At 44.0% G+C, this 21,657-nt stretch overlaps 1 protein-coding gene across 2 annotated transcripts in view; it reads left to right on the top strand.

The window, feature by feature from the left end:
• Positions 1 to 12,475: 12,475 nt before the first annotated feature.
• The window catches only part of Lrig1 (leucine rich repeats and immunoglobulin like domains 1), a 101,781-nt gene continuing 92,599 nt past the window's right edge, over positions 12,476 to 21,657 (top strand). For both annotated transcript variants that reach the window (XM_090323763.1, XM_090323755.1), the window contains exon 1: positions 12,476 to 12,778. In XM_090323763.1, coding sequence (XP_090179889.1) covers positions 12,570 to 12,778 — 209 coding nt within the window. In that variant the 5' untranslated portion in view covers positions 12,476 to 12,569. The remainder of the gene's footprint in view (positions 12,779 to 21,657) is intronic.

Raw genomic sequence — 21,657 nt, 5'->3', positions numbered from 1 at the left:
GAGAAAGACTGTATAAGTGGGACTGCATTAAACTGCAGAGCTTCTGTATGGCAAAGGACATAGCTAGCAAACTAACTAGAAAGCCTACAAAGTGGGAGAAGATCTTCACTAACAGACAAAGGCCTCATATCTAAAATATATCAACAGCTAAAAAAATGAATCACTCCAAAACTAATCTCCAAAGTAATAACCATCCCATTAAAAGATGGGCTGAAGACTTGAAGAGCATCTTCTCTGAAGAAGAAACAAGAATGGTCTATAGACACATGAAGCAATGCTCAACATCTCTGGCCATAAAAGAAATGCAAATCAAAACAACTCTAAGATTCCACCTCACTCCAGTTAGAATGGCCAGGATCAAGAAATCTAATAACAACAGATGCTGGAGGGGATGTGGCCAGGAGAGATCACTACTACACTGTTTTGGGGAGTGCAAACTCATTCAACCACTATGGAAAGCAATATGGCAGTTCCTCAAAAAACTAAACATAGAGCTCCCCTATGACCCAGCAACTCCACTACTTGGCATTTATCCACTCTTCCAGAAACAAGGACATACTAAATCCACTAGCATAATGATATTCATTGCAGCACTATTTACCATAGCAAAGATATAGAACCAACTCAGATGCCCTCAGTTGATGAGTGGATCAACAAGATGTGGTATTTGTACACAATGGAATTCTATGCTGCTGTCAGAAAGAATGACATCGCCCCATTTGTTAGAAAATGGAAAGACTTAGAAAAAATCATATTAAGTGAAGTAAGCCATACTCAAAGGAACATAGGCTCAATGGTTTCCTTCATTTGTCATAATCAGTGGAAACCTTGGGCTCTCCTAGCAGAGATTTGCAATAGAGCAAAACCTAGATACATAAGTCGATATAGTATGATGCTAAATGGAAGGACCTCCAGGATATAGAAATAAAAACCATATAATGAGTGATTGTTGTCCTTAATGTACTATGTTATCTCTCATCTCTTTTGCTGTCCCTTGGTTATCTCATATTGTTACAGTATTTCACTTTGTTATCTGATATATGGTATATATGCTTATTTGGTTATTTGAAATCGGATAGGGAAGGGGAAAAACAAGATGAGGAGAAGGGGTGGGGGGGAGGGAAATGGGGACCAAAGCATGAGAAAGGGTATGTTTGTGAAGTAATGCACCTTCTATCTGGTGAATATAATGTGACCCTTTAGTAATTACAATAAAAATATATGGAAAAATTTTTAAATAAAATTAAATAAAAAAAAAAAAACAAACTGTAGTTGGGCCGGGAATTCGGCCTAGTGGTAGAGTGCTTGCCTAGCATGCACGAAGACCCGGATTTGATTCCTCGGTACCACATACATAGAAAAAAGCCGGAAGTGGTGCTGGGGCTCAAGTGGTAAGAGCTCTAGCCTTGAGAAAGTCCAAGGACAGGGATCAGGCCCTGAGCCGAAGCCCAGGACTGGCAAAAAAAAAAAAAAAAACTGTAGCAGCAGCAGAAGCAGCAGAAAGTTGTTGGCCTATTGCATTTGATCAAACACTATTCCCACACCCCAGCTCCATCCAAAGCACAGGTCAAAGAGAGAGCACTCATTTTCTTGATGCGGCTAAGGACAGATTTATCTGATTAGATTGTATTCCACTTAAAATCCACTCATGTCTTATTGCGTATTCACTTCAGTGTACTTGTCTGTTATCTACCGCCCTAGAAAACAAATCACTCCCAAATTTAGTAGCATGAAAAAAGGTCTTTTTTTCCCCCTTAAATTGTTTGTGACTTTGTACTTGAGGAATTTAGGTGAGAACTGTGGAGATGGATTCTTCCTGTTCATGTGGTCTTGGCTAGCCACATTAGGGCACTGAAGGTATCTGGTAGCTTGCCTGAGCTAAAAGCTCTGCCATGGTTTCACACTTCGGGTCTAGATTATGGTTCTGACTACTGGCTGGCCCTTCAGTTTTTCTCTTGTGTTAATGTTTTTCATTTTTAGTGTGTGTGTGTGTGTGTCCATAGTGGGGCTTGAACTCAGGGCCTGGGTGCTGTCTCTGGGCTTTTTTTCACTCAAGGCCAGCATTCTGCCACTTGAGCTATAGCTCTACTTGCATCATTTTGGTGATTCATTGAAGAAAATAATCTCATAGACTTTTCTGCCCGAGCTGCCTTTGAACCAGAATCCTCAGCTTTCAGCCTCCTGAGTAGCTAGGATTACAGGTGTGAGCCACTGGCACTTGACTTTATCTTTTCCATATGTGCTTACAGAATAGTTCAGTTATAGTCTCTCTTTTTCTCTGCCCCATTCCCATTGGCTTCCTCCCAACAATAGTTCCCTTTTTATGTTCATGTTCTTATTTTTTTTAAGTCTTGGTTCCATATGAGGGAAAATGTATTTTTTTCTGACTCTGGCTTATTTTTCTTAGCATAATTATCTCCAATTCCATTCTTTTTTTTTTCTTCTGTGAATGACACAATTTTACTCTTTTTTATGGCTGAATATAAAAAGACTGTGCTTTGAATTATAAAGACTTGGGCTTGGGTCAAGTGGTAGAATGCTTGTCTAGCAAAGTCAAAGCCCTGAGTTCAAATGCCAGTACTACAAAAGAAAAAAAGTGGAAGAGTCCACTGGATTGGAGATAGGCTCAGATGATAGACCTCCAGCCAATAAGCAAGCACTCATACCGAGTATGAGTCACAACCTAGGACCAAAAATAAAAGCCATTATATGTATTTACCACATTTTTTTTTTTTTTTGCCAGTCCTGTGGCTTGAGCTCAGGGCCTGAGCATTGTCCTTGGGCTTTCTCAAGGCTAGCACTCTACCACTTGAGCCACAGCACCACTTCTGGCTTTTTCTATGTATGTGGGGTGCTGAGGAATCGAACCTGGTGTTCATGCATGCTAGGCAAGCACTCTACCCTTAGGCCAAACTCCCAGCCCTTTACCACATTTTTTTAAAGCTCTTCATCTGCCAATGGGCACCTAAGCTAATAACAACTTGTTTTCAAATTGTGAATAATGCTGTAGTAAATATGGATATTTTAGCCAGGCATGGTGGCTCATGCCTGTAATCCTAGGCTGAGATCTGAGGATTGAGGTTCAAAGTCAGCCCGGGCACTGAAGACCCTGAGATTCTTTTTTTTTTTTTGTCAGTCCTGGGCTTGAGCTCAGGGCCTGAGCACTGTCCTTGGACTTTCTGAAGGCTAGAGCTCTACCACTTGAGCCTCTGCACCATTTCTGGCTTTTTTCTATGTATGTGGTATCGAGGAATCAAACCCGGGTCTTCATGCATGCTAGGCAAGCACTGTACCACTAGGCCAAACTCCCGGCCCAAGACCCTGAGATTCTTATCTCCAATTACACATTAGAAAATCAGAAGTGGCGCTGTGCCTCAAAAGGTAGGGCGGTAGCCTTGAGCTGAAGCTCCCAGGGATAGCACCCAGGCCCAGAATCCAAGCCCCACAACCAACAAAAGAAAGAAAGAAAGAAGGAAAGAAGGAAGGAAAGAAAGAAAGAAAGAAAGAAAGAAAGAAAGAAAGAAAGAAAGAAAGAAAGAAAGAAAGAATCACTGTTCAGGTGCCTGTATTGTGTGCTGACTTTTCTTTAGATATATGACCAAGAGTATGGCAGGACTACATGGTAGTTCTAGTTTTAGTGTTTTAGGCAACCCCAACATTGTTTTCCATAATGGCTAGATTAATTTACATTTCTACCCACAGTGAATAAAGCCTCCCCATCCCATCCTGGCAAGTATTTATTGTTTGTCTTTTTGATGACAGCCATTCTGACTGGGGTGCCAGGCAATCTTCCTGGTTTTTTGTTTGTTGGTGTGTGTGTGTGTTGGTGTAAGACTTGAACTCTGGGCCTGAGTGCTATCCCTGAGTTCTTCAGCCCAAGACGGTCCACCCTACCACTTAGCCACAGCACTACTTCCGGTTTTCTGGTGCTTAATTGGAGATAAGACTCTCACAGGCCTGGGAGTTTGGCCTAGTGGTTAAAGTGCTTGCCTAGCATGCATGAAGACCCGGGTTCGATTCCTCGGTACCACATACATAGAAAAAAGCTGGAAGTGGTGCTGAGGCTCAAGTGGTAGAGCTCTAGCCTTGAGAAAATCCAAGGACAGTGCTCAGGCCCTGAGCTCAAGCCCAAGACTGGCAAAAAAAAAAAAAAAAGACTCTCACATACTTTGGTGCCCTGGCTGGCTTTGAACTTCGATCCTCAGATCTCAGCCTCCTGAGTAGCTAGGATTAAAAGCATGACGCACCGGAGCCTGCTCTTACATAGTTGTTTTGATTTGCATTTCCTTTTTGGCTGAAGATAGAATACTTCATGTATTTATTTATCTTTTTGTAGGGGACCTGGGCACAAGTCAGAACTTAGGGGTTCACTGGATGCAAGTAGCTCATACCTGGAATCCTAGCTGAGGATCTGAGGATTGTGGTTTGAAGCCAGCCTGTGCAAGAAAGTCTATGAGAGGCTTAGCTCCACAAAAAAAAGTCAGAAGTGGTGCTGTTAGCACAAATGGTACTAGCTTTGAGAAAAAGGAGGTTAGGGACAGCACCCAGGTCCAGAATTCAAGGCCCAGGACTGACAGAAACAAAATCTTCCAGGCTCAAAACTGGTACAGGGCCAGGAGTTTGGCCTAGTGGTAGAGTGCTTGCCTAGCATGCACGAAGACCTGAGTTCAAGTCCTTGGTACCACATATACATAGAAAAAGTCAGAAATGGTGCTGTGGCTCAAGTGGTAGAGCTCTAGCCTTGAGAAAGTCCAAGGACAGTGCTCAGACTCTGAGCTCAAGCCCAGGACTGGCAAAAAAAAAAAAAAAATTGGCCTAGTGGTAGAGTGCTTGGCTAACATGCATAAAGACCCGGGTTCGATTCCTCGGTACTACATACATAGAAAAAAAGCTAGAAGTGGTGCTGAGGCTCAAGTGGTAGAACTCTAGCCTTGAGAAAGTCCAAGGACAGTGCTCAGGCCCTGAGCTCAAGCCCAGGACTGGCAAAACAAAACAAAAAAAAACCAAAAAAAACTGGTACAACGTCATTTCCACCACAGACTAAGGGTCAGAGCAATTCCCAAGGCTAATCCATATCTAAGAAGGAAGGAAAAATAAGACTCTGCCTCTTTTTTTTTAATTTTATTTTTTATCTTTGGTTGGTAATGAGGCCTGGGTATTGTCCCTGAGCTCTTTAACTCAAGGCTAGTGCTCTACCACTTGCGCCACAGTACCACTTCTAGTTTTCTGGTCATTTAATTCAAGATAAGAGTCTCAGGGACTTTCATGCCCCTGCTGGCTTTGAACCTTCATCATCAGCTCTCCTGAGTAGCTAGGATTGCAGGTGTACCCACTAGAGCCTGGGTTTTAGACTGCCTCTTCATGGGAGAAATTGCTGGTGGCCCTATTTGTAAACTAATGGTCTGCACACTTGGTTCTCTTAATCTTACCAGTCAATGAATTTTAACCAGGAAAACATGGTTGTTTTGTGAAATGAGGGTTTGAAGACTGGGTGACAAAACAGAGACTTCAATTTATGGCATACAACTCCAAGAAGATTGTCAGAATTTACCCAGGGTATTTAAATGATTATTTAAAGAACATAGCACAGGATAGGAATGACTGAAAAGCCTATATGAGTCTGTCTATATGTTTATGATAAATTTGATGTGTGTCATAAACCCAACTGTCCTTTTGGAAACAAATATAACAGGCCATAAAATTCACAAATGCCTCTTATTAGCATGAATGCATCTCAAAGAAAAAGACACTGGAATGGCACAAGAGAATTTTTACCAAAATCTTGTGGGCAGCACATGTTTTGAATGTGCCTCAGTTTAGGCACAATAATGCCAACCACATGTTTGCCTTTATTTTTGAAATTATTTTATTAAGGGCTTGTGAAAATATGGAAGATGTAAACACATATGTGCATATAAAATATAGATGGTGCAAAGAGTATGTGCTACCACGTGGCACTGAGAGAGAGTTATATGAGGTGTGGGGAGAATTGGTGATGACCTGGAGCTTTGGAGTTTTTAAATATACAGAGGAATGGGCCAGGGATCTTGTTAAAGGGCCAGGACTAACCCAGCCGCTGTGAAGGCTCGAGGCTCCTGACACTCTGGGCACAGGTTTGCCTGTGTATGAAATGTGGTGGAGTCTTGACAAGTCTCTCTTCCAGAGGCAAATATCTCTGTGCCTCCCTTTGTCTGAAACTGAGCTAGACAATGAGGATACCCTGTTCAAATTGAAACTCAGTTGGTGGGCTTCTGGAAGGAGATCAGTGAGAAAGGAAATTGACACAAATGATAAGAGAAGGTGTGGGGTTTACTGTGTAGATTACGGCTGAGATTCCTGCTCAACATTCAAGTAGCAGGGAGAACGAAATGAACTCAGGTTTAGATAATTTCATCCCTCCCTTCCCTTCCCTTTCTCTCCTCTTTTCTCTCCTCGCATTTCCTCTCCCCTTCCCCTTTATTCCCCTCTGTCCTCTCCTCCCTCCACCTCCTTCCTTCCCCTCCCCCTCTTCTTTTTCTTGGTCTTCTTCCTCCTCCTTCCTCCCACCTTCTCTTTTGTAGTGCTGATGACTGAACCCAGGGGCATACATTTGCTAAGCAGGCATTCTGCACTGATGTAGACTAAACTACCAGCTTGAACTTTGTAGAATTCACAGAAGTTCAATGATGATAAGCTATAATGTGAAATAATGCCCAGCACATTGTAGGAACTCAGTAATTACTAGCCATTATTTTTATACAAAGTCTGCCTATAGAGTGAAGGAAGGAAAGATTATGTGGTGTATGTGTGTGTGTTTGTGTCTGCGTGCATTTGAGTGCCTGTCCTGGGGTTTGAACTCAGGGTCTGCTGTTCCTTAGTCTTTGTACATAAGTTTAGTGTTCTACCACTTGAGCCACATCTCCACTTATGGCTTTCTGGTAGTTAATTGGGGATGATAGTTTCATGGACTTTCCTGCCAGGCTGGCTTTGAACTGTGATCCTTAGATCTTAGCCTCCTGAGTAGCTAGGATTAAAGGCATGAGCCACTGGCACCCAGCAATTATGTGTATCTTTAAAATGTGACCCTATTAAATAAAAGTACATGTAAAGTAGCAAGGGATGTATAATTGAAAAGAAGGGAAGATTGTGAGTGTATTACTGAACTTTCATTAGAAACCTTAAATAAATGACGATTCACTTCCAAATAAATAAATAAACAAACAAAATGTGACCTTATTAATTATAGAGGAAATCCTGGCGATCTAGTAGGTATGGAAAAGGGAATAGTTATGTCTCTTTTCATCAAATTTTCAAGCAGTGTAGCTCAAGAATCCCATACTGTATATGTGCTAAGAGTGATTGTAAAGGAAATTCTATTTGACTTGTGTGACATTGGGATAATCATATCTCCTTAACTTTCTCCTTTATAAAGTAGGAACTGTAACGATGGACATATTCAAAGTTTGTGAGGCTAGCCATGTGTTGTAGTGCATGGACATAATCCTAGTACTCAGAGGCTGAGATAGGACGATCACTTGTGCTCAGGTGTTTGAGACTAGCCTGGCCAACACAGTGAGACCCTGTCTCAAGCAACAACAGCAGCCCCTTCACCCCAGAGTTTATAAGGTTCCAGTGTCATAGTGTCTAAGCCAGAGCTGGCTTAGAATCTGGGGTCTGTTACTTAGTAGCTTATGTGGCCTTGAGTGTTTTCCTTGACTCCTCCCTCAATGAACAAAGTATACACAGCACTCTGAAAAGCAACTGGCACATAATATGTGCTCAGTAAATGACAGCTGTTTAGATGTGACGTGGCTTTGGAGAAATACAGTTACTTTGTGCGGATTATTATGATAGGTTGTGATAAATGTGCTGTTCTTAATATACATGGAAGTGTTGCATCTTAGTTGTTGGCAGAAAGACATAAACTTTGTCCCCCCCACCCCCACCCCGGCCCACTCTGGAACATACTTTTCTCAGTGACATTTGGAAAAGCAGCAGGGGGGAAAGGGGTGTGAGGGTACAACTCTGATAATGTTGATGTCATTAGCCCTTGTCTCTGTAGCTAAAGGGCTGGGTCTTCTGTGCCTCACTCCAGCATCTCAGGATTTCGAAATATTTATAGCTTTGGTAATTTAAAAAGAAATAAAATCTTTCAGTGATTGAGTTAAAATTCCAAATTCACCAGGCAAGGACAGGTGCCCAGATTCTAGAATTTTTCTGGTTGTTGCCTGGTAATGTTCAGGGAGTAGGGCAGGGGCATCTGAAGGATCATAGCTGAGCCTCAGTAATCAGTCATTCCTGTTGCAGATTCCGAGTATCCCCAGGCTAGGCCATGCCCAGGCACCCAGCAACCAACCTGCCAATAGCCACAGGAAACGCCTTGCTTCACTCCCACCCCACCCCAAGGAAAATGCTAGAACCAGGGTCAGAGAAATCTCTCTCCTTGCATTCCATTCCTAAGACTCATTAGCATACTCTCTTCTTCCCTGCTCCCTCAATTTATCTCTTTGACAAGCTTATTGTGAGGAAGGGGTTAATGAGTATACAGTTTTATTTTCCTTGGAAGAGAGATACAAGACAGACTCAAAGCTAAGCTGTCATCACCCTGTAAGTCTTTAGGGATTTTACAGGTAATTATTAACCCTTTGTGGCATTTCTGGCAAAGAAACTTCTGGACTGAAAGAACCTATGAAGATTATTTATCTCTAATAGATAAATGGCCTATCAGTTTTTCAGAGTTAAAATTCAGTTAACACTTTGAAAATACACCTTAGATGTATGTGGCCCCCAAGTGATTTATAACAACTCTATGTCCTTTATTAAGATGGATCATTTCTTAACTCTTTTAGTGCCCTCTTCAGAAGATATCATTATCCTTGTTTTGTCAAGGAAATGACCATACATAGGTTTCCTCACAGCAGGGCCTGGGCTGGAACACTGAGTTGCCCTGGGCTGTTTCCCTTCCCTTCCCTTCCTTCCTTCCTTCCTTCCTTCCTTCCTTCCTTCCTTCCTTCCTTGTTCTCTTCCTATCCCTCTCTCCCTCCCTCCCTTCCCTTCTTCCCTCCTTTCTTCCTTCCTTTTTTATTTTTGCAAGGGGAGGAGTAGCAGTCAGTCACAAATCCAGAGCCTCCTGCATGCCAAGTGTTTTACTATACACCTCTATCCTTTCCCTGCCCAGCCCCCCCACATCCCTCTTTTAGCTTGAGGGAAAATCTCTTTAACACTAGGAAGGAAGCTGTAACTAACTCTCTACACTCTTTAAAACTAGGCTTGAATATACCTAGATTCAGGCAAATTGCTACAATTCAAACCCTTGGAAGGTGTGTTTTAAAAACAACAATCCCTGCAATTAACCTGCTTCCTTATTCTTTGCTCCTCTTTTCAGTTCTTGATGATTCAAGGTTTTTCGGTCTAGCATGGGTTTGGAATGATTCACTGTCAGGACTCCTGCTTTTAGGAGAGTAACCTATAGTGTGGTTCTCAAGGCAGACTGGATTCCATGCTGGCTCTGGAGGTTGGTCTCTGGCAGATTAAACTGAACTGGAATAGCAAAAATGCTTGGATGACCCACTCAAGGAGTCACTAACTAAAAATATGAAAGGGGCAGTAGAGGAAAATGAACATCCAGAGTTGCCAATCCAGCTGTGGTCATGTGCTGAAAGGACCAGAATTTGCTCTTGTGTACATGGGTTCTATTAGCAAATGCCTTGTGTTCTTGCTATCTAGGTTGTGGACACCAGTTCTTCCCTGAACTGAATATCACCGTTCTGCAAGCCCACGCTCTAACTGCAATCACACACAGGTTGCAAGTATGTGGGCAAACGTCCATACATGGTATGAGGAATAGACATGACTTCATGCTTTGCTGTAGACTAGAAGAACTGCCAAGGCTCGGGCGCCCCTTTCTCCATACTGATTCCTTCGTGTGGAATCCTTCTTTTGAATGGTATTATAATCAGACCACAGAGGACACTTCAGATTTGTGGGCAATTGCTGTGAAGAATCCCCAAACCTGGGATCCCCAAAATGAATTTCACAGCGGAGAAACCTTTATATGATACTCATAAGAGGACTGATCTGAAGGGTAATTTTAGGTCCGGATCTAAAGAAATATAATCAGTTTCGTGTATTTTACATGTGCTAGTGTGTGTACATGTGTGGTGTGTATATGTGTGTAGTGTGGAATGTGACAAATTCAAGGAAATGATTATCTGCATTAAATTATCTGCATTAAATTACTCTTTTGTGTTCTTTGGTCTTGAAAAACTTAAACATCCACATGAAAGACTTCATCAGTCCCTTCGTATCACAAGGAAGACATGAAAGCAAAGAGACATTTTTCTCCTTGTCCAGATGGATTACAAATGAAACACAAAACATGGTGAATGAGCACTTGGTAGAATGGGTCAGGAGCAGCATCATTCCCATAATGTTTCTTAGGTAGATTTACACGCCTATATGAGTAGTGATTTGGTATCATGGCTGAATGGTCAGCTAATGGACCCCCTCAAAGAACTTAAAAGAGGAAAAAGACAGTGAGGAAGGGATAAAAAGAAAGGTAACCACTTTGCTTAATCTCATAATGTTACAGTATCTGACTTTATTAGCTGGTATATTGTATATACAGTTATTTATTTGAAATAGGAAGGGGTGGGGGAGGGAAATGGGACAAAAACATGAGAAGGGGTATTAATGTGTGAGAAGTAATGCACCTCCTATATATGTGTATACACACACAAGTGTGTGTGTGTGTGTGTGTGTGTGTGTGTGTGTGCTTTTCAAAAAAGCAATCACTTGACTACCAAACCTGGCAACTTTGGTTAAAGGAAAGAGGTGACCTCATGGCTGAGGTGCAGGAGCAAATGTTTTTCAGCAGACTGGACCTGCTTATATTTCTGACAATGCATGCAGTTATGTCAGAAACTTTAGTACTTTTTGGAAGTTTCCCAGCGAGCCAAAATGCCCAGAGCTGCACCTATATAGTACAGTGCTAATAGCCCCCCCCCAGTATGTGTATGTGTGTGCAGTATCTATGTATCTATGTTTGTCTTGTGTGCTCACTCTTCGTGTGCACATGAGCCCTGTTTACATTCGTACACAATTCCATATGTTCTGATCTGAAAGAACCAAAGTGATTAGTTCTGTTACTATTATTTCTCTTTTTACTTTGCCTCTTCTCTATCGATAACTTCTTGAAATTAAAAAAAAAAGCAAACCTGGTTTTAAAAGGCTCAGAAAACTTGGAAAACGACAGCAATCCCTGGATGGATGGAAGCCTGGAGCATTTCCAGAAGTATCCTTCAACTACTAGGGGCGGGGAAGGAGTTGTACCTCTGAGATTTGGTTTCTGCCTTTTGCATTCATTTCAGTGATGAAGGACATACTGCTGGATTTTTAGCGTATTGAGAACAGGTCAGGAGCAGAAAAGAATTCCAGGCTATCCGAGGAGGAAGGAGACCACTCAAAAAAACAAAAACAAACTAAGGAGGAAATGTGTGAAGTTTTAAATCTCCAGGCTCTTGAACTTTACGGTCCTGTTTGCAGTCTGGGAAAGAGAGAAGAAAATCTTGGGACCAGACAGCTCCCAAAGGCTAGCTTTACCTTGCTGACCAACTTTCTCTTCTCCCCAGATGCCGAGTGCCCGACAGTAAGTGCTCCCTCGCGGCCCGAGTCCTCGACACCCACCTACAACCCGAGCGTCTCCTTTAACAGGCGAGGGGGACGCCCCACCCCTTCTCCTCCCAGTCCCCCGCCCTTCACACCTTGGGTGGGAAAAGGAGAGTGGGGGCGGGGTGGCTAGCTGGGCTTCCAGGGGGCGGGATCTAGGTAAACCCTCCAATGGCGTCCGAGATTGGCCTCCGAGGACTCCGGCGGCCAATGAACAGCGAGAAGGGGCGTGGCGTAGCGCTGTGGCAAAGCATCCAACGTGGGCCTGCGGGCGGCCGCGGGGCGAGGAGTCGAGGGGGTGTGTGAGGGCCGGCGGCCGGGGGCGGGACTTGGGGGACCAGCCGGGGCTGCACCGCGGGGAGACTCGCGGCGAGCTGCTGATTGTTCGGCCGCGAGGTCTGTGGGGCTCCGGCTTACGCGGAGGCGAGCCGAGCTGAGTCCGACCCTGCCCGCGACGCTGGGCCGGCGAGGCGCGCGGGGCCTGAGGAGCGCGCGGGCGGCCGACCGGCCGGGGGTCTCCAGCAGGAGGATGCCCGCCCGCGCCGGGCTCGGGCTGCGAAGCTGAGTGTCCGTCTGGAAGTCGCGGCACCTGGCGTGCGCCCGAGGGCGGCGGGAGGACGTGAAGCACCGGCCCCGCACCTCTCGCCGGGACCCGCGGGGTGCGCAGCGAGCGCGGGGCGAGTCGGTCCGGATGGGCGCGGAGTTGGCGGCCCGCTCCGGGCGCCGTGGAGCGGCCGGGACCGCGGAGGCCCGCTGAGCGCGGGAGCCGCGGTCGCGGGGAGAACCGGTGCCGGCCGGCCATGCCCCGGCCCGGAGCCTAGTTGGGAACGGAGCCCCCCAAGGGCCGGCCCGCGCCCGCGCTCGCGGCCGCCCCGGGACCTCGCCGTCCCCGCGCCGGGGTTTGCGAAGGCGCTCCAGACAAGATGGCGCGGCGGGTCCGGGGAGCGCTCCGGGCCCCTCGCCGCCCGCCCTGCCTGCTCTTCCCGCTGCTGCTCCTACTGCTTCGGCCGAAGCCCGCGACGGCGGAGGAGCCGTGTGCGGCCGCCTGCACTTGCGCTGGGGACTCGTTGGACTGCGGCGGGCGCGGGCTGGCGACGCCGCCCGCGGACCTGCCCTCCTGGACGCGGAGCCTGTGAGTGCCGCCCTCCCTGCGCCCCTGGGTGCTGTCGCCGGGGCGGGACGGGGAGGGGGGAGGGGGAGTAGGTCGAGTTATAGGTGTTTGGACTCGTTCGCGTGAGTGGCATCCGCGAGGTCGTGCGTGGGGAACCCGGGGAGAGTGCGCGCGTCTGGGGCCCGGAGGGTTGCGATCGTGGGTCGAAGGGTGGGGAGGGTGCGGAGGTGAGCGATCAATCCGTACTAGGGTGAACGACTGTGCCTCTTGGTGTGGAGGTGAGCGAGTGTGCCCCAACGTGGGCGATTGTGGGTCGTGGGGGTGAGCGAGTGCGAGGCGAGGGTGACGGGCTGAGTCAGTCTGCGGCGGAGGGAGGGCGTCTGGGTGTGTGTGGGGTGGGGGGGGTCTGTCGGTATGTGTTTCTCTTTTCCTCTCTTGTAATCCAACTCTTTGGTGTCTGAGCGCCCTGGTCTTCCAGTGGGTAATGAATGAAGGTGACTCTTGGCTCCAGTGTTCCACTTACATTATTTATTACTGAGTGAGTGTGCGTGTAGCCGCTTCCCGATCCGAGGACCGGGGTTGTTTAGCTCTGGTTGGGGCGGAAGGCCGACTGGAGACCCGGGAGGGTCGAGGCAGAGTGGGGGTGTGTGTGCGTGTGTCGGGGAGAGGGGGCGGTTAGACACCAAACCTTGAGAATGCTGGAGTTTTCCTTTTCCGCCCGGTTGGCATTTTAGGGAACTGTGTTCCAGACCCTTCCTGTCTGTTCCCTAGGGCCCCCTTTGAGCTTGGTGATCCAGTAAGGGGCGGGAGTTACCCTCGAGTTTCTCTTCTGAAAATGGTGCAAATTAGGTGTAGACTAGTGCTGTTTCTGGAGTGGGTACCAGAGGTCTTGGCCGATTTTTTGCAGTTTCACCCTGAAAGAGGCGCGTTTGTGTGCTGTCAGGGTTTTGGCCTGTCGGGAGTTAGTAGAACACTTGTTGCAGAAGATTTGTTAGGGGGACAAAAAAATCAATAAGCTTATGTAAACGGGGTGGAATAGAGTTGCCTCTTTTACTTCTAAAGTATCTGGTCCGTGAGTCAAATCCTGCCTATCAGGAATGAACATCTCTGTAGAACTATCAGTACCTTCTAGAAAAAGCCTGGCTTGAATAGTCCGCTTCTCCATTTAATTGGCTATTTTTCTGAGAACATAGGAGAGGCACAGAAGTAACTCCAGGCATGCCATTGGCACCTTTTTAAGTGAAAATTGGTGAGGCAAGTTTTAACCAACACCTGTGGCTTGGTTATAGAACATGTGATCTAAATGTCTGGCTTGTGTGAGGAGAAGTTAATTCCTTTCAGATGTTAAGATCTTTTTTCTCAAGATGGGCAGAAATCTTTAAGATGTCCCTTGCATCTGGTTTTATGAGCTAGTATAGAGTTTGCAAGCTGGCTAGGACCCCTGAGACTTTGTCTTCTCCTGTATCTGCTTCTGCTGTGAAATCTGCCCACCTGGTAGTTTTTAACACCAACAAAGGCTCTGTCCAGTACTGGGGAGATGGGATCTCTGTTTGTCTTAGCGAGGCAGACTAGAAAGTTGTTGTTTTTTTTTCTTTTACATACTTAAGGTTTTTTGTTTTTTAAATAGAATCATGTGGCAGAATCAGTCTGATCAAGAGACCACCTGTTGGAAGAGTGACTTGCGTCGCATTCAAGTCCAGCACTGTGGGGAAGACACTTGGTTCCCGGGCTGTAACTTCCAGGAGAGGACAGAGTGTTCTCTCATTTGCACTTTCCTATGGTCACAAGACTCACTTTGCCTTGCCCTTTTTTGGAGCAAAAAATTCGAGTTGGTTTTTTAGGCCTTCAGTTGCTTAGGAGTGGTATTTCACACAGCACAAATACCTTTAACATTGTAATCTTTTTACTCATGTCTACTGATCAAAAAATACCAAATTGGGTATTTGAACTTTAAGAGATTCTGTATGTTAACCTGATTAGATCTTAAGATTGGAGCAGTGTTATTTCTGCTGTGTATTTCTGTATGTATTCTGTACAAAATAGAGATCCTTTGAAAGGTATTTGTGTAGTTTTATTTCTCATTACAGAGAAATCAAGCATGCTTTCCCCCCCGAGTTTCAGATCTCAATTTATACTATTAGTTTTATTCTGAAATCTCCATAAAGACATGGAAATATTTATTCACCTTCCTGTCTGCAACTCAACAATCCATGAGTGGAGAAAGTCGTCATGTATAATATGATAACTTGTGTTTTCACTGAGCTTACACCCTCTAAATCCATTGTGACTAGAAAATGCCTTAAGCTAGTTTATAAGCCCATGAACTAGATTTACTGCAGCCAGTTCAAACAATTTCCAGGCTGTGGGTTTGAGATAGCATGGGACCTGAGGCTTTATGGGACTTTATTTTTCTTCTTCCTTTTGTATACAGTGCATCTAATTTTGGAGCCTCATCTGAGGAAAGATGACTATAAACGTAGTGTGAATAGAGGAAAACTGGGATGATGCTGGTTAGGGGGGAAATGGGATCCTTTTAGACTGGAGGATAACTTATTCCTCATAGTAACTTACGGTACTGGAGCCATCACTGAGCGCCCCCCCCCATTACGTAGATGAGATTGGCATGGTCCATCCAGCACATTCATAAATAGCACCAGACACTGCCAAACCATATCCCAACTTCCCAGAACCTAAGAAGCTGAGCTTCTTAGAACTCAGATATTTGCTTTCTTTGAAAATTATTTTTTGAGAGTGTGGTTTTAGAAGTTGTTTTAAAATTATTAAATGCAGTTTACCTTAGAATCTTACCTGTGGCATAAGCTTGAGGAATGTCTAATCACAAAATACTGCAGTCTTAAAATACAGTGAGCTAAATAATGGCTTATTGGAGTTGTGAGAGGGGAGGCAGGTGGATCCTAGTGGAAGGACAAACCCTGATTCTTAAACTCCTGGGAGGGAAGATGTCTGGGATTCAAATGCAAGGACATTGACAAAAGCACACCCAATGAAAACAAGTTTGTTGATTTGGGTCTTTTTTTTTTTTTTTGGCCAGTCCTGGGCTTGAGCTCAGGGCCTGAGCACTGTCCTTGGACTTTCTCAAGGCTAGCGCTCTACCACTTGAGCCTCAGCACCACTTCTGGCTTTTTTCTATGTATGTGGTACCGAGGAATCGAACCCAGGTCTTCATGCATGCTAGGCAAGCACTTTAACCACTAGGCCAAACTCCCAGCCCTGATTTGGGTCTTTTTGTATTGTGGGTTTGCGTACCTAATTGGGTAGTTCAAATCTAACCTTGATGGTTTGAGCACATGAGTAGCAATTCAGATCACATGAGAAAGCACAATCCACATTGCCATTGTAGTTGTGAGGCAAACAGCCTTTGTTCTTTAGAGTTTACAGTTGGGTTTCAAGGCCCAGGTGTGCAGGGTGTTGTGAGTTAAGGGTTTGGAAATTACTTCCCATTCTGTTTATGCAAATTAAATAACCAAATCCTTCTAGTACCTAAACTGAGGGTTGTTTTTATTGTATTTTATTGTAGGGGTAATGTATAGAGGGGTTACATTTGTCGGGTAGCAGGTACATTAGTTCTCGAACATTGATACCCCTTGTTTGTTTTTACTTAAATGAAGAATATAACATTCCTAAATGGTCATTAGACATTCTATACTGCCCAGTTTTCTTTATGTCTCCCTATTACTTAAGGGGAGCTCATTGGGACCTTGAATGTCTGAATGTTTTAGGTTGTTTGGGCTAGAGAACCACATTTGTTTTGCAGTGTGGAGAATCAAGTTCTCAGCCTCTCGTACATTATACACTGGACTTCTGAGCTCAGCCTTAGGGAGCATTTTGAACACAGGGTCGTTGCAGATATTGCACTGGAAGTGTTTCCAAGAGTATGGTATACAAGTATATAAGGTTTCAGAGTGCTTCCTTTGAGTTTACAATTCTTTCTTCTATGAGGCATGTGTCTGAAGGGTAGCCTCACTTTCTTCTGGATGGTAGATAATCTACATCTTGCTAGTTCTCTGATGTCTGTTTTGTACAAAGGTAGATTTCAGGCAAATAATAATGTCACAGATTGCCTTGAGAAAAAGAAGTGTTTAAATTCTGCTGATAGGAAATTACAGCTCAATCGTGGGGCTTGAACTCTGGGCCTAGATGCCATCCCTGAGCTCTTCAGTTCAAGGCTACCATCCTACCACTTGAGCCACAGTGCCACTTTTGGTTTTCTAGTAGTTAATTGGAGATAAGAGCCTCACGAACTTTAGTGCTCGGGCTGGCTTTGAACAGGAATCCTCAGATCTCAGCCTTCTGAGTAGCTAGAATTATAGGAGTGAGCCACAGGTACCTGCCTAGCTTTTTTTCTTTTATTTTTTTTGCCCACTATGAAGTTAGCCTTGTAGATCCTCCCCTCCCTTTGAGTTAACTCCACGCAAGTTTCTTTTGCCCTTTTATAAAGGAACTTATTTTTAAGAGTGTGTTGATTTCTTTTTCTAATTATGTTTGGTTACTAGATTTAACAAAGTTCACCTTTGAGGATGCCTTTTAATAGTAATTCCTGAGAACATCTTTGAAAAGATGTGGAAATTGAAGTGTTATGTAAGGGGAGACCTGGTTCCTGATGGTGCTTCTTCTGCTCTCCTATCCAGCTTCCCCCTCCAGGGTTAATTCCTTTGCTTGGGTTCCCAGCACAGCTTCCCTGACCAGTTGGGAAGCCCTCTGGCTGACCTCTCTTGCCCTCAGACACCATGCTCACAATGAAAGGGCCTTTTCCCTTTTCTGCAGGAGTGTCTCCTTGGCTCAGTCTTTTCAGCATCCTCCTTTTTCAGAGTAGGCAGGAATGCCCAAGAGAGCAACAGGGGTTTGTGTGAATGAATGCACCTGGACCACTGTTGTGCACCTGCTAAAGCCCTGAAGGAAGGAAGGTCTGGATGTAGATTGATTAAATAGAGTAGCCTATGGTTATTTTAAAAGTAATGTTCACAGGTGACGGAAATTTAGAAGTGGGAATCATTGAGCTGGAAGTTGCTGTAAGCAATAAAGGATGTTGGCTGTACCAGGTCTTTTTTTTTTTTCTCATTTGTTTAAAACATAAAAGGGATTCCTCTGCCTTACCCCATAGTTTGAGGAACTTTTAGGTTTCATGAGCAAGCCTAATGTACCAGCTCCTTTTGAATGTGCTTGGTGACATTTACTCAGTGACGACCCAGTCCACCTCCCAAGTGACTGCAGTTGTGAAACCCTGGGGGTCTTTTACAAGTGAGCAGAACTCTGGACTGTGTTAATATTCAGAGCTATTTACAATGGATGCAGTTTCAAAGGCTGAAAGCATTGTTTTGAGACATGAGGAAGGGCTGAGGAAAAAATTCCCAGGCAGGGGAGGGAAAATGTCCAAAAATCTTAGATGTTCTCTGGCTTGTGAAAGTTTAGGGGCCATGATAATTAGGTGTTATTTTTACATAAAGGGTCTATTCCTTCTCCTTCTGGGGTTCAGTCCTTGCTATGCTTGTCTTTTGCTTTTTGTTTCAAGTTCTGGAATCAATGTGAAACTCAGATTTGTCCTTATCTGCTTTACAAAGAAGTAGAGGAGATAAGAACTTCTAAGACTAGAACTTAAACTTTTTATAATAGTTTGACCTCTGGAACTTGATTTTTTTGTTGGTTTGTATTTTTGTTTTGCCCAAGGAATTTTATAGGACTCAATAGTTTCGGATAGTACTCCAGACTGACTAAATAATTGGTCACTTACCTAAAGATATGTAACTGGGGTTGAAATTTTTAAGTTTAAAGATTACGGAAAGTAATGAAGATTGCAGTTTTTCACTGATCAAAGTGAAATTTGTCAGTTTATTTTCTTTCATTTGTTTTTGTGGGGGTAATATTTGAGTTTTTTTCCAAAGGATTTATGTTTTGTATATTTCCACAGTGTTAAAAGTTGGTACAACTTATTACTTGTAGGTTTTTGTTTTGTTTTTTTTTCGTGCCAATCCTGGGACTTGAACTCGGGGCCTGAGCACTGTCCTTGGGCTTTCTCAAGGCTAGAGCTCTACCACTTGAGCCACAGCGCCACATCCGTTTTTTTCTATGTATGTGGTACCAAGGAATCAAACCCTGGTCTTCGTGAGTTCTAGGCAAGCACTCTACCACTGGGCCAAACTCCCAGCCTACTTATAGTTTTTATCCAAGCACTCACTGCATATTCTTTTGAAACCCAGGTGATAATTCTTGACATTCTATTTTTAAAAAGTCACTATTATTTAAAAAGCCATTTCTTCATTTCCTTGATTCTTATGATCATTGCGTTCCCCCTTGAGTTCTTTACAACCTATTAATAGTCTTTGTGCTGGCATGCCTGTAATCCTACCTTTGGATGGTTCATAAAGAAATACCACTAGTTCAAGACCAGTCTAGGCTATGTAATGAAACCCTATCTCAAAAAATAACAAAAATCTCACATACAAAAAAAAGGTGTGGGGGGGACTGGCTCATTGCATTAATTGTAGCTACTCAAGAGGCTAAAATCAGAGGATTGACAGTTCAAAGCCAGCCCCAACAAAGAAGTCATTGAAATTCCAAAGTGAAAATAACCAAGAAATGGTAGCGTACTAACTGAAAAGTGGGAGGCATTGAGCTCAAACCTGCAACCAGCAGGCAGATAAATACAAAGCAGATAACAAATACAGAGAGAGAGAGACACTTGCGACTCATCTGTTCCTTAGTCTCTTGTCAGATTATTATGATAGGGGTGCAGGATGAGTAAGGATGGAACTTTCTTCACTTTTCTTCTGCTAAATGTGGTGGTGCTATCCAGCAGTAATAATGGATAGACTGAAAATTATTTTTAGGATCTATTTCTGGATCTCTGCTCTCAAACTACACATGCGATTTCCAGTAAGCTCTTCTCTTTTATTTGTAAAAGGGGTGGGGGTCATGGTATTCTGTCTTATAGCTGCTTTAAAGACAAAGTCAGATGATGCCTGAGTGTGGCCCAGTTCTCAGTGTGGGGAGCTAATGATTCTGGAGCATAATTTGAAGGTTAAGGCCTCAGTAACTCAAATTTTGCATCCTTGGCTTATTTTTCCAAGTTTGACTTCCTAATGACAAAGCATTTTCTGGAAAAAGTTTACCTTTCTAATGTGAAGGAGTCTTTACGGTAAGAGAACAGCAGAGTTCACAATCCAAAAAGCATTTTCCCCTAAGAGCTGAGTATACATATAAAGTGGAATTTCATGTGCCCATGGAAATCTCAGACGAACAGGCAGGAAGCCATAAACAGTTGCAGCAAATTATACAATTAGCAGAAATTATTGAAGTAGTTTACAATCTGTTCCAGTTGTACAAATACTGCTGACTATTTATTTTAGCATTACTTTTTTGGGAAAGGGGGTAGAAAAGGCAGGGAAGTGAGAGGTCCTTAAACTAATCATTTTATCCCATTATGTCCCAGCATGTCATTGAAACTGAACCTTACCAAGAAGTAAGCCGTGCCCCTCTGTCAATAGCTGTGTAACTCTCCCATTGGGATTAGGTTACAGACTTTAGGCCTGGCTTGCACCCTCACTGCACCCACTTCTCTTTGGAAAGACTTGAGGGAGGAGGACTGGTAGGGCAGACAATTGTTGGGTTGTATGCTGAGAACACATTTCATTTGTTTTGGTCTGTTTACAATCTTATGGTAATTGTGGGGGTCATTTGAGGAGCCTGGCAAGGATGCCACCTGGAAAGCCAGTGACTGTTTGCTTTTGCTCTTGTTGCACCTGTATCTGAATCCCTTCCCCTGTGAATGGACATGTTCACAGCCCTGCCCATGTGAATGGATACAATTGTTTGAGCCTTTATTACTATTTAATCTAGCCTAACCGGTAAAGCCTATTTTGTGAACAACCAATCCGTTCATCTTTGCAGGACCTAGTATGTCTCAGCTTCCTTATGAACCAGGATGCGGGTTCCAATCACCACTTGGTCAGTTTGTCTTGGCAGAGACAGTGCTAAGAAGGTTTCAAGAAAGCACGGCCTATCTTTAGTGCTTTGCATTAATTATTCATTAAACTTTTGGGGGGAGGCAGGTCTCTAACCTTTTATGACCTGCAGATACTGAAAGTAGATGAAATGAGGGTTTTTCCCACTAGCAGAATTAGCTACAGAGATAATGGAGGGCTTTTTCCTCTTCAAAGCTTATTGGAAACAAAAAGCAAAGAATACCCCATACAACTTTTTTTTAATTATTACTATTTTTTTTTGCCAGTCCTGGGACTTGAACTCAGGGCCTGAGCACTGTCCTCAGACTTTCTCATTGTTAGAGCTCTATTACCTGAAACACTTTTGGCTTTTTCTATGCATGTGGTACTGAGGAATTGAACCCTGGTCTTCGGGCAGGCCAGGCAAGCCCTCTACCACTAGGCCTCAATCTTTTTTTTTTTTTTTTTAATAATTCAAATGCAAACTTTATTTATTTATTTTTTTTTTTTTGCCAGTCCTGGGCTTGAGCTCAGGGCCTGAGCACTGTCCTTGGACTTTCTCAAGGCTAGAGCTCTACCACTTGAGCCTCAGCACCACTTCCGGCTTTTTTCTATGTATGTGGTACCGAGGAATCGAACCCGGGTCTTCATGCATGCTAGGCAAGCACTTTAACCACTAGGCCAAACTCCCGGCCAAGGCCTCAATCTTTTAACTCTCCTTTATGTGGCCTTTGGCAAATATCCCCCTCCCTCTACTCTGTCCTTGTTCCTTCCATTCAAGTAATTTTACTGCTTATCTGATTGAAATTTTTTTCCCTAGATTATCTATTAGATGCAATGAGAAGGATGGAACACTTTCTTATTTGGGGGCAAATAATCTGCCTCTAGTTCCAAATTTTGTAGATTTATAGGCTCTTTGTTTGAAAGCATTTTTTTTTGGTT

Source organism: Megascapheus bottae, chromosome 2, assembly GCF_031878675.1.
Source record: "Megascapheus bottae isolate mThoBot1 chromosome 2, mThoBot2.hap1, whole genome shotgun sequence".
Lineage (NCBI taxonomy): Eukaryota > Metazoa > Chordata > Mammalia > Rodentia > Geomyidae > Megascapheus > Megascapheus bottae.
Note: the sequence above shows the minus strand (reverse complement) of the source record. Positions and strands in the feature narration are given on the sequence as shown.